We start from the raw sequence: 12,679 nt of genomic DNA on the forward strand, positions 1-12,679 counted from the left end.
GACAGATCAGACCTTCTACAGGAGGACAGATCAGACCTTCTATAGGAGTACAGATCAGACCTTCTACAGGAGGACAGATCAGACCTTCTACAGGAGGACAGATCAGACCTTCTATAGGAGTACAGATCAGACCTTCTACAGGAGGACAGATCAGACCTTCTACAGGAGGACAGATCAGACCTTCTACAGGAGGACAGATCAGACCTTCTACAGGAGGACAGATCAGACCTTCTACAGGAGGACTATATGTGAATACACCGTGTATCAGCATTACTGGAACATATGTAATTGAATGGATAAATTAAAGGGGAGCATGAACAGATTGATGAATCCTGTAGCCTAGTGTAGTAGTGTGAGCACCTACCGGTCCCCTCCAGGGTTGGGCTCCCCTACTATGGTGATCAGTAGCCTGGGCATTATGCCAGCAGGGAGAGGCAGTTCGTAGGGCACTGGCTGAAGCTGATAGTGCATAAACAGTACAGGTTCTGGAAGGGCAATAGTAAAGGGCTTAAAGACGAAACTAATAGAAATTGCCTTTCTCAACAACAGATCCAATAGAAGTACACATTTCAATATTAATAAGTACACATTTCAATATTAATAAGTACACATTTCAATAAAAACGAGTACACATCTCAATAAAAATAAAAGAGGATTGGATTAAGAATTGGTAAGAATATTGAATATATGAGCTTTATTAAGTGACATTGTATCAGGTTTCAAGAGAAATTGACCACTGTCCAGTGGTGCCACTAAAACTGTCACTTAGTTATAATTAAGACATAGTAGATACATCCTTATTATATCAAGGACGAAATACAAAATCTAGTTTCCTGACAAATTCAAAACATTTCCTTATTGATAAAAAATAAAACTCTCACGATGAGTAATGAAATGACTATGTTGGCTAACTCTAGAACCTCGCCTACATTCCAAACGCCACTGGAAAAATGAGTCACCCCCCTCCCTCCCTTAAGAAGTCTCCACTACGCCCTTCACCAAACAAACCAGAACCTGACACTCTACATGAGCCTAATAGGGCCGAGTCTCAACAGGATTAACTGGATGAGTTGAAACGTCATTTCCTTCAACCAGTGGTACCACCTGTGTATATATATATACATACAGATGGTATATATTAATTAAAAAAAATATATATATACACAGGTGGTATATATTAAATATATATATATACATACAGATGGTATATATTAATTTAAAAATATATATATATACACAGGTGGTATATATTAAATATATATATAGCATCACCTCTTGATTAATTTAACTTAAACGGGCATACATCCCAAACTACTTCTCTAAACACTGCAATGCAAAATAATAATAATAATAATCAGAACACAAGTGATAGTATTCTTTATTTCAAATATTTAACACAATTGGACATTTTATCAACGCTGGCAAAACACACAAGTACAGGACGATTACTACCCAAATGATGTTTGGCTTTTCATTTTTTTTTTTTTTAGAAAGTAGCAAATAAAATGTTATTATTAAAGATAAGTGTGACTTAATGAAAGTTTAAGAGTGAAATAATATGAAATGTGATGTTTCACAAAAAGCCTATGTATTGCACTTGAATGACAGCAAACAAACCCCCCCCAGGTATTAGCTAGTAAATACCTCTTCAACCAAACCCCCCAGGTATTAGCTAGTAAATACCTCTTCAACCAAATACATGATGCTGCTGCTTTCTTGTTTTTCTTAAACCAAACCACAAGGTGATTTTCTGTGGCTGGTGTCCTCATCTGACTGAAAATCTGAAGAGTTCAGTGCTTTCAAAAATGTGGTGGATATGGTATATTATGTCTGGGCTGAAAGACAAGAATACATACGATATTACTGTAAATGATACATTGCAATATTACTGTAAATGATACATTACGATATTACTGTAAATGATACATTACGATATTACTGTAAATGATACATTACGATATTACTGTAAATGATACATTACGATATTACTGTAAATGATACATTACGATATTACTGTAAATGTTCTGTTGTTTTGCCTTGCCTTGTCTTTTGCGGTTTGCGCCCTGCAGAAAACACCTCAGACCAGTATAATGTTATTGCAGTGCTGTTTCTAGGAGACAAACACCATTTTACAGCCCTGCAGCAAATCTCTGATCCACCATCCTGACTGCTGCGCTTAATGTAAGCTTGCAAAATCAGGAAGGTAAAACGAGGCAAGAACCCCCCCCAAAAAAGAGCCACACCACGTATACAGAGATCCTCTGGTGAAGACTAGGACAGAAGTACACCAGGAAGGAAGCAAGCAAGCAAGCAGCAACGTGTGGTGTTTTAAAAGCATGTATTTACTCACCAGCATGCCTCCTGGAGCTGCTTGCCCCCCGTATGGTCCCATGGGCCCTGGGTGGCCGGGTTGGGAAGGGAAGCCTCCACCACCGCGAGGACCCCATGATCCAGGGGGGATGGGAGGGAAGGCTCCACCAGGGAAGGTGCCTCCTGCAGGAGAGAAGGCAGCTCCTGGACCTCCAGGCCCATACATCCCCCCACCAGGCTGGGCTCCTGGGTAAGGCACATTGGGGTAGGGTCCTGTTGGTGCTCCGGGGCTAGTTTGGAAGGGTCCAGACGGGTACTGCATGGGGGCTCCAGGGAACTGTCCAGGGGCTCCAGGCCCGGGTGGGTACTGTCCTGGGGCTCCAGGTCCAGCTGGGTACTGTCCTGGGGCTCCAGGTCCAGCTGGGTACTGCCCCGGAGCTCCTGGCCCAGCTGGGTACTGTCCTGGGGCTCCAGGTCCAGCTGGGTACTGTCCCGGGGCTCCAGGTCCAGCTGGGTACTGTCCCGGGGCTCCTGGCCCAGCTGGGTACTGTCCTGGGGCTCCAGGTCCAGCTGGGTACTGTCCCGGGGCTCCTGGCCCAGCTGGGTACTGTCCCGGGGCTCCAGGTCCAGCTGGGTACTGTCCCGGGGCTCCAGGCCCAGCTGGGTACTGCCCCGGAGCTCCTGGTCCAGCTGGGTACTGTCCCGGGGCTCCAGGTCCAGCTGGGCACTGTCCCGGGGCTCCAGGCCCAGCTGGGTACTGTGCCGGTACCCCTGGGCCGGGCGGGAACCCACCAGGGGCAGAGGGAGCTCCAGGATACTGCCCTGGTGCTCCGGGACCGGAAGAGAAGGATCCTTGACTTCCAGGGAACTGCCCTGGGGCCCTTGGACCAGACTGTGGCCCCCCAGGGAATCCCCCAGGAGCAGAGGGCTGTGTGGGGGCTCCGGGGGCCGCACCAGGCCATCCTGGGTTAGTGGGCGGAGGGGCGTTGGGGGCGGATGGGTTGGGGTTAGCCGCTTTCTCAGCTTGGCCCGGGACATCGTCAGCTATGGCATCTGCCAGCTACATACAAGAAAAACAGGGAGGTTGCTACCATGATCTTCACCAACACATTTACCATCTTAAAACAGGCATACCTTGATAATAAACGTGATTAATAAAAGTAGCTAACTCACCGAGAAATCCATGTCCTGAAAGGTAATGGGGGGGTAAAGTTGTTAGGTCTGAAGCATAACCTATTATAGCCTATTAGCTACTTTAGTTATAACAGCCTGAAGTAAATAGCAACATAGTTACGATATCACAAGCTACCGATAAACGTTAAATTAAACTGGATTGCAGGCTGGTTAGTGTTGTTCACGTGTAGAAAGCTAGCTGGCTCGATGTACAGCTAACATTATCTAACATTAGCTAGCAAACATTAGCCAGTTTACCAAATGATTCTACATATTTATGCTGCTCAAACGATCAAAGTACAATAAAGAAATGTTTTTAAAGTATGTTAGGCTTTTCAACATTACCTCGACAAAAAGAGGGACGTCTTTAACAAATTCTAAAGTTAGAAACAACAAGAATTTGCCAGTTGAGAGAAAAAATTAAAAATAATACTGTACAAAAAAAACTCCTGGAATAAAGGAAGTGTACAAATCTGCACTCACGCCTAGAATATGACGTCAACATTGGGCGGAAGGAAACGGGGTTGGAACCGAATGGGTGCGTTCCAGAGTCACAGACATTTTTCTTAGATTGCAGTCGGGCAAAGGAAGATGACAAAACATTTTTTTATTTTTTTATTTTTTTAAAAATAAAAGAACATCTTACCCTTTCTCTCTCAACTTTGTATGAGTAAAAAAATCAACTACGATGTGATACGAAAAAAATATTCCCAAATAAATTATTTTAAATTGGTGTGGGGGCGGGGATTGGTCAGATCAGAGTCACAAGATTATGTTGGGGGCGGAAAAAAAAAAATACTGTTCTGTACTGCCCTCCTCCGGTCTAGACAGATCAATTGAGTCTGCGCTTCAGGGAAAAAATGGTAAGTTGTTCCTGAGATGGGTTGAAAAAACCTTACTAAAATGTATTTAGACAGAGATTATTTTCAAGTTGCAACCGTTTGAGATCCTCTGTCTGCATAATCGCCTTTTTTTTAATTCGAAATGAGTTTCGCTTGTTTTTAATTAAATATGCAGTTGTTCCACCCAGCTCGATGTGATATACTGCAACATGTCACGATATGGATAGATAGCTTGCTAGCTAGCTAGCTGGTTAACGGATAACTCCATGCATTGTCTGAGAAAGTTAGCCACATCAAATTCCCGTGTAATTACCCGAGCTACTCGATGAAACTAGCTCATTTCAGATCGTCAAAGTGCCTTGACTATTATTTCAGATTTTATGCTCTTTGTGTATAAAATGCATGCCAGCCAGCTATCTAGCTAGATTCGCATTTCCTGTAGTTTTCGAGACCTATCTAGTTAGCTAGCTAAACTTGGCTTCAAGACAAATTAAACTCGGCATTGTCAGGGATGCGCATCTCTCATATTTGAGAGTACTAAAATATTTGTACAACCCTGTAGTTGCTAAATCGGTGCACGTCGTTATTTCCTGTTACCTGTCAAATCATATCCAGAGTAGGCCATTGAACAAAGGAATTTAACCCATCATGAATAATGATTCAGAAATGTTACGTAAATGAAGATCCCTGCTCATTCCAAGACACATCAATTATCAGGTGTGGCTGGTGGTTAGATCATTGATCGCAAAAATGTATCACAAGTTAATAGAATTTGCAAGTTCAGATATCTATCTTTATATCTAATGACCATCTCAATAATTATTCTGTAGGCTGTCATTAAAAGTTCCCAATCATGTGTTAGAGGGATCTGATCTCCTTTGAAATGAGACATCATGACAATTCTTATTCCTGGCCCCATATTCATTAAGCATCTCTGAGTAGGAGTGCTGATCTAGGATCAGGTCTCCACTTTCTACGTAATCGTATTTTATTATCATCAAAAGCATAACTGATTCTAGATCAGCACTCTCAACTCTTGAGAGGCTTTATGAAGGCTTTCCCATCTATCCATTACTTCTAGAGTGAATCACTGGTTGTGTGTGACGTTGATGGAGACCTAGTGAAAAAGCTACGTGAATTCCGCTTCCGGAAGGAGACTAACAATGCTGCTATCATCAGTAAGTATCCTCTTAATCACAAATCGGTAAGTATCCACAAATCGGTAAGTATCCACAAATCGTAAATCAGTATCCTTCTAATCATAAATCAGTCAGTATCCTTCTAATCATAAATCAGTCAGTATCCTCCTAATCATAAATCAGTCAGTATCCTCCTAATCATAAATCAGTCAGTATCCTCCTAATCATAAATCAGTCAGTATCCTCCTAATCATAAATCAGTCAGTATCCTCCTAATCATAAATCAGTCAGTATCCTCCTAATCATAAATCAGTCAGTATCCTTCTAATCATAAATCAGTCAGTATCCTCCTAATCATAAATCAGTCAGTATCCTCCTAATCATAAATCAGTCAGTATCCTCCTAATCATAAATCAGTCAGTATCCTTCTAATCATAAATCAGTCAGTATCCTCCTAATCCAGTATCCTTCTAATCATAAATCAGTCAGTATTCTAATCATAAATCAGTCAGTATCCTCCTAATCATAAATCAGTCAGTATCCTCCTAATCATAAATCAGTCAGTATCCTTCTAATCATAAATCAGTCAGTATCCTTCTAATCATAAAGAATCTAAAGTTGACAATGTATTTTGTTTTTGTTGCTTCTACATACATATTGTGCTAGGGTCAAGTGCTTGGGAAGGACTGACTGTTGAGGAACATTTTTCCTAAATATTTCTTTTGGGGGGGTGTTTTCTCTTTCTCAGTGAAGATTGACAAGGACAAGCAGCTTGTCATCCTTGATGAAGAACATGAGGTAAGTTGCCAGATTGGTTATTGTTATGATGATGTCAGTGTTGATAAGTGTCTTTATCCACACACCTCTTATAGTGTCTTGTATGATGTAGCGTGAACCTACAGTTGTACAGTACATATTTAACCTGGAATACCTTCTCTCTCTCTCATTCTAGGATATTTCTCCTGATGATCTGAAGGATGAGCTGCCTGAAAGACAGCCCAGATATCCTTTGATCTATACTGAACAAAAAAATATGAACGCCAACATGCAACAATTTCAACCATTTTACTGAGTTACAGTTCATATAAGGAAATCAGTCAATTGAAATACATTCATTAGGCCCTAATCTTTTTTATTTTATTTTACCTTTATTTAACTAGGCAAGTCAGTTAAGAACAAATTCTAATTCTCAATGACAGTGGGTTAACTGCCTGTTCATGGGCAGAACGACAGATTTGCACCTTGTCAGCTCGGGGGTTTGAACTTGAAACCTTCCGGTTACTAGTCCAACGCTCTAACCACTATGCTAACCTGCCTCCTCCACACTGTAACCACTAGGCTACCCTACCTCCTCTACACTCTAACCACTAGGCTACCCTGCCTCCTCTACACTCTAACCACTAGGCTACCCTACCTCCTCTACACTCTAACCACTAGGCTACCCTGCCTCCTCTACACTCTAACCACTAGGCTAACCTACCTCCTCTACACTCTAACCACTAGGCCACCCTACCTCCTCTACACTCTAACCACTAGGCTACCCTGCCTCCTCTACACTCTAACCACTAGGCTACCCTGCCTCCTCTACACTCTAACCACTAGGCTACCCTGCCTCCTCTACACTCTAACCACTAGGCTACCCTGCCTCCTCTATACTCTAACCACTAGGCTACCCTACCTCCTCTACACTCTAACCACTAGGCTACCCTACCTCTACACTCTAACCACTAGGCTACCCTGCCACCTCTACACTCTAACCACTAGGCTACCCTACCTCCTCTACACTCTAACCACTAGGCTACCCTGCCGTCCAAATCTATGGATTTCACATGACTGGGTAGGGGCACCGCCATGGGTGGGCCTAGGAAGGCCCAGGAAGGCTGGAAGGCTGGGTCTGGCACCCACTGTGGAGCCAGACCCAGCCAATCAGAATGAGTTTTTCCCCACAAAAGGGCTTTATTACAGACAGAAATACTCCTCAGTTTCATCAGCTGTCCGGGTGGCTGGTCTCAGATTATCCCCAGGGTTAAGAAGCCGGATGTGGAGGTCCTGGGCTGGCGTGGTTACACCTGGTCTGGGGTTGTGAGGCCGGTTGGACGTTCTGTCAAATTGTCTAAAACAACGTTGGAAGCGGCTTACGGTAGAGAAATGAACATTAAATTCTCTGGCAACTGCTCTGGTGGAAATACCTGCAATCAGCATGCCATCTCCCTCAAAATGTAGACATCTGTGGCATTGTGTTGTGTGACAACTGCTCATTTAAGAGTGGCCTTTTATTGTCCCGGCACAAGGTGCACCTGTGTTTTAAAAAAATAAATCATGATGTTTAAATAGCTTCTTGATATGCCACACCTGTCAGATGGATTGAATTACCTTTGGTAAAGGACTACAGGGACGTAAACAAATTCTTCCATTTGACATGAATGTGTGATTTTAAGTGAAATTTTAAATCTTTTAATTTTACCTTTATTTAACTAGGCAAGTCAGTTAAGAACAAATTCTTATTTTCAATGACAACCCACTGTTCCTAGGCTAACTAACTACCTGTTCAGGGGCAGAACGACAGATTTGTACCTTGTCAGCTCGGGGTTTGAACTTGCAACCTTCCGGTTACTAGTCCAACGCTCTAACCACTAGGCTACCCTACCTCCTCTATACACTCGAACCACTAGGCCAACCTGCCTCCTCTACGCTCTAACCACAAGGCTACCCTGCCTCCTCCACGCTCTAACCACTAGGCTACCCTACCTCCTCTACACTCTAACCACAAGGCTACCCTGCCTCCTCCACACTCTAACCACTAGGCTACCCTACCTCCTCTACACTCTAACCACTAGGCTACCCTGCCTCCTCTACACTCTAACCACTAGGCTACCCTACCTCCTCTACGCTCTAACCACTAGGCCACCCTGCCTCCTCCTCTACACTCTAACCACTAGGCTAACCTACCTCCTCTACACTCTAACCACTAGGCTACCCTGCCTCCTCTACACTAACCACTAGGCTACCCTGCCTCCTCTACACTCTAACCGCTAGGCTACCCTGCCTCCTCTACACTCTAACCGCTAGGCTACCCTACCTCCTCTACACTCTAACCACTAGGCTACCCTGCCTCCTCTACACTCTAACCACTAGGCTAACCTACCTCCTCTACGCTCTAACCACTAGGCTGCCCTGCTGCCCCAAAGGATTGAGCACAGTCCAATATCTCTTATTTTAAAAGTTCTCTTTAACCTTCTGCACATTTGTGGTGTACAGCTACAAGTACGAACATGACGACGGGAGAGTCTCTTACCCTCTCTGTTTCATCTTCTCCAGTCCAGTGGGTAAGATAACATCCGGTCCTCAACATCCCTGTAGCATCCCTGTAGCATCCCTGTAGCCCATTCTTGTAAAAAGAAAAATTAATTCAGTCTGCCATTTTAACCAATGAGGGCATGGTAACTAAGGTTACCTTACTATTATTGGATAGTAAAATGTGTTTAATTTTAAGTAATTTAATACTTTAAAAAAAATAATAACTTTATTTAACCAGGTAGGTAAGTTGAGAATAAGTTCTCATTTACATCTGCGACCTGGCCAAGATAAAGCACCGCAGTTCGACACAAACAACAACACACATGGAGTAAAACAAACATACAGTCAATAATACAGTAGAAAGTCTATATGTGTGTGCAAAGGAGGTAAGATAAGGGAGGTAAAGGCAATAAAAATAGGCCAATACATGCATATGACGGGTATTAGTTTTCCCCGTAGAGAAACATATCATTGTACTTCCTCGTTCTATTTCTCTGGTTTTATAGTATTATTATTATTATTATTATTTTTCTGTCAGGATGTAAACCCGAGCAACAGATGATGTACGCCGGAAGCAAAAACAAACTGGTGCAAACTGTCCAGTTGACCAAGGTTAGTGTTTTAACTGTTTATTTATTCGTCTTTGGAGCTCAATGCTATCTGTATTTATTTAATAAACTAGTACTGAAATACAGCTGCATCCATAAATATATTAGTATGTGTTTTACATGAAATTGGTTTCAAGATGTTGACTTATTTCTTGTGTAAAGAAAGAAAACAAAAAGGGGGCAGTTATCAATCTTCTATCGGCTCTTCCTCATTTCTTCCAGGTGTTTGAGATCAGAAACACGGAGGACCTGACAGAGGAATGGCTGAGAGAGAAGCTGGGCTTCTTCGGTTAAGACCAGGCCCTTTTGGTGATCTAATGGACTGAAGGGTTTAGAGGAGGAACGAGACACTTGGAAAGAAAACTACACCATTCCTTACGTTTCCCTTTCTCCTGTTTCCTTCCCTCCTCCGATGTACCTATTCCCATACAACCCCCCCCGCCCTCAACATGTGCCAGTTTCCTGTGTCCTTAATGAAATTAACACTACCACTCCTTCTGAGATGGACAGAGCTTTTCTTGTCCTACACAAGCAAAATTCAAGGGAAATTGAAAGGAATTGTCACGGTGGCAATTTAATTTGAGTTTTTCTCGTTTAGTAATAATTACATAATTATGACCTGATAGATTAGATTCTAACCACGTTTTATTTTACTGGAACCAAAAGGATAGTTCTGATAGTAAGAGGTGATCTGTGATTTGGGGAGCTGTTTAATGTTTTTTATTAAGTCATAAATATATGACTTGTGGGAGGACGCTGGGTTGTGAAGATACAATACTGTTTTGATTCTTCTTTATACATTTTCAAGATGGAAGTGCCTCCAGGCTTGAAGCACTTTTGACCTTAAATCACACAATCATAGCCATTAATTTTACATCCACATTCAATGTATCTTTGACTATGTTGTGTGTACTTTCTCCCTCTGCTTGGAAAGGTAGATCAGTATAAAGAAATACATTCATTTCTTACAACATTCACTCACTGATTGAAGTTTATATGACACCATATGATAACAAAGAATATTAATCCAAATTACAATACTCAAAAAAAGACAGTTTAAAATACAATTCACCATCTTGTTTCTGGATCTATATATTCTTATTGCAGTTGATCCCCTGGGAAAAGGAATCATTGATGCTCTTGGTCGATAAGTAACATTTTAAGAGCCTGCAGCTAACGTCCCTGACTGAGAGTGTTTCTGAGTGACAGTTGGTTATCTCTGTTCATCTTTGTTTTAGAGTAGAATCATTGTGATTCTCAGTGAGACTTTGCAGTGAGGTCATGGTACACTATTCCCTACATAGTGCACTACGTTTGGTCATGCGCTATATATGGAATAGGGTGCCATTTGGGACCGAGTTTTACCATTGAACTGTTGTGTCCTTCAAAGTGGAGCACCTGTTTCGCCTACAAAGATTTTCATTGATACGTTCATGAAAGAAACCTCGTGTTTTGATTTATACCCTGATGAAGACAGCTTGTCTGTCGAAACGTTGGACATAAAACATTTTTTTGCATCTAAGCTGGCTCTCCTTTATTATCTTATTGATAGTGTTCCACTCCGCGAGCCAGCACCTCGCCTAAATAGGTGTGCGCTACTTTCGCGGCGAGAACATTCTTGAAAGAAACCTCGTGTTTGATTCAGGACCAGTTTGTCAGACGTAGATTAATCATCCTAGTCCTGAACTAGAAAGCGATTTTTCAATAGCGACTCATTTAATGTGTGTCTGGGGAAACCGACCCTAGAAACATCAGTCTGTGTCCCAACCTAGGACAGATGTGAAAACACTGGGAGATTAGAGAATAATCTTTTTACCTTTTTAAAACTTTTATTTTAGCAGGCATTAAAAAAAAAAAAAAACTTGAAGGGGCAGTTTCCTGGGCACAAAGTAAGGCTAGTCCTGGACATTAAAAAAAACAAACAGTTTTGCCCATTGAACATGCCTGTTAGTCCAGGACAAGTCTTAATCTACAGTATGTTTGAGAAACCACCCTAAAAATATAGTGTATTACGTCTAAACTGGTAATATGCCATAAGGCTGTCTCTCTTTCCATCAGAGTATTCTTCTGAAGAACAGATTTAGAATGTAAACAAACAATGTGTACATCCCAAGTTACACTCTTCCCCTGTATAGTGCACTATGGGTCCATGGGACTGTGGTCAAAAGTAGTGCACTATAAAAAGGGAATAGGGTGCCATTTGGGATGTACGTTATGACATGTCTTCCCATCTGCAGAAACGTGACATTGAAAAGCAAAAATAAGACTACAGCTTTAAACATCGCCTCATAGTCCGTATATCTGAACTGTACTGGAACATTCCTGTTTTTACTCTGAATTGTGCAATCGGCTGGTGTCAATGTGAAAAATGAAAATGCTTAATAATCTGTTCTAAAAAATATATATATATATAACTTTGATGTGGTAAGCTACTTTCATATACAAGTGCATGCTTTCGTCAGTGTGTCTTTTGTCCGGACAGTTTGCGTTATGACGACAGCAACAACAAAAAACAATCCCGAACAAACCTTCAATAGTGTGTCAGTATGTACTGCATGTTCTTTGTTTTACACCGTGAATGTATCCTCCAATAATCGATTTTAAAAATTGGCGTACTTTAGTTGACACAAGCAATAATATAGAGAACATGCATGCAAATGGCAATCCAAGGGGGAAATTGCTGACAGTGTGTTAAGGTTAAACACTACAGTAGTTTGATAATTATCAACATGTTTTTTTGTTTGTTGATAATATGGAATGTATTCCAAATGGCACACTGTTCCCTTTTATAGTGCACTTCTTAGTCCTATGGTTTTATAGTGCACTTCTTAGTCCAATGCTTTTATAGTGCACTATGAAGGGAATAGGCTGCCATTTGGAACTGATACATGGAGATAATCAGCCTTGGGAAGAATTCTTCAACCTGCATTCATGAATAAGATATAGCTATATCCGTGTAAAATCATGTGGCTTATTAAGTGTCTCGATCGCTCTGAATTGATGTATTTTTCCTATAATAGTTCTGTACTTTCTCAGATCAACAGCTTTTATTACATTTTTTCTTAACCAAAACAGCGTCTCAAACATGTAACATATTCAGCTACCCAATGGTGTCAGTGAAACTTGTGAAATATTTGTATTTTTCCATGCTTTATACACTTGTCCCAATAAAACAAAACAAAAATATGTTTAATGTTGTTGCCTGCATTTAATATCCAAAATCGCCTCGTTGAATCTCTTACGTGCGTCTAGTTATAATATATGTCCGATTATAATATGGCAATTAATTACATAAAACGTTTTTTCAGGG

At 41.4% G+C, this 12,679-nt stretch overlaps 2 protein-coding genes and 1 long non-coding RNA gene across 5 annotated transcripts; 1 reads left to right on the top strand and 2 right to left on the bottom strand.

Moving 5' to 3' along the window:
* Positions 1–1,662: 1,662 nt before the first annotated feature.
* Positions 1,663–3,989, bottom strand: LOC118362212 (calcium-binding protein P-like). Of its 2 annotated transcripts, XM_052485599.1 has the most exons (5): positions 3,829–3,989; positions 3,484–3,498; positions 2,351–3,370; positions 2,042–2,110; positions 1,686–1,835 (listed from the first exon to the last, which is right to left on the bottom strand). In XM_052485599.1, exons 2-4 carry the CDS (start codon positions 3,493–3,495, stop codon positions 2,078–2,080), a joined length of 1,065 nt encoding a protein of 354 aa, XP_052341559.1. In that variant the 5' UTR covers positions 3,496–3,498; positions 3,829–3,989; the 3' UTR covers positions 1,686–1,835; positions 2,042–2,077. The 2 variants fall into 2 exon arrangements, with proteins under 2 accessions (XP_052341558.1, XP_052341559.1); XM_052485598.1 differs by lacking the exon at positions 2,042–2,110 and having other exon boundaries at positions 1,663–1,835; positions 3,829–3,987.
* Positions 3,990–4,215: 226 nt separating this feature from the next.
* On the top strand, positions 4,216–12,555 carry gmfb (glia maturation factor, beta). Its single transcript, XM_052485603.1, has 7 exons — positions 4,216–4,346; positions 5,407–5,503; positions 6,213–6,262; positions 6,417–6,466; positions 8,708–8,790; positions 9,300–9,373; positions 9,592–12,555. Exons 1-7 carry the CDS (start codon positions 4,344–4,346, stop codon positions 9,661–9,663), a joined length of 429 nt encoding a protein of 142 aa, XP_052341563.1. The 5' UTR covers positions 4,216–4,343; the 3' UTR covers positions 9,664–12,555.
* Positions 6,478–8,699, bottom strand: LOC127913486 (uncharacterized). Of its 2 annotated transcripts, none has more exons than XR_008085707.1 (4): positions 8,544–8,699; positions 8,213–8,344; positions 7,176–7,238; positions 6,478–6,881 (listed from the first exon to the last, which is right to left on the bottom strand). It is a non-coding gene; the product is annotated as an uncharacterized LOC127913486 (long non-coding RNA). The 2 variants fall into 2 exon arrangements; XR_008085708.1 differs by having other exon boundaries at positions 7,176–8,146.
* Positions 12,556–12,679: the final 124 nt, after the last annotated feature.

This window comes from Oncorhynchus keta, chromosome 29 (assembly GCF_023373465.1).
Source record: "Oncorhynchus keta strain PuntledgeMale-10-30-2019 chromosome 29, Oket_V2, whole genome shotgun sequence".
NCBI lineage: Eukaryota > Metazoa > Chordata > Actinopteri > Salmoniformes > Salmonidae > Oncorhynchus > Oncorhynchus keta.

Bases quoted from the DNA above. Each gene is read 5' to 3' on its own strand.
- LOC118362212 (XM_052485598.1), bottom strand. The intron at 1,836-2,350 runs GTGAGTAAATAC...CTTGTCTTTCAG, and splicing joins CAGCTCCAGGAGGCATGCTG to CCCAGACATAATATACCATA.
- gmfb (XM_052485603.1), top strand. The intron at 5,504-6,212 runs GTAAGTATCCTC...TCTCTTTCTCAG, and splicing joins TAACAATGCTGCTATCATCA to TGAAGATTGACAAGGACAAG. The intron at 9,374-9,591 runs GTTAGTGTTTTA...CATTTCTTCCAG, and splicing joins AAACTGTCCAGTTGACCAAG to GTGTTTGAGATCAGAAACAC.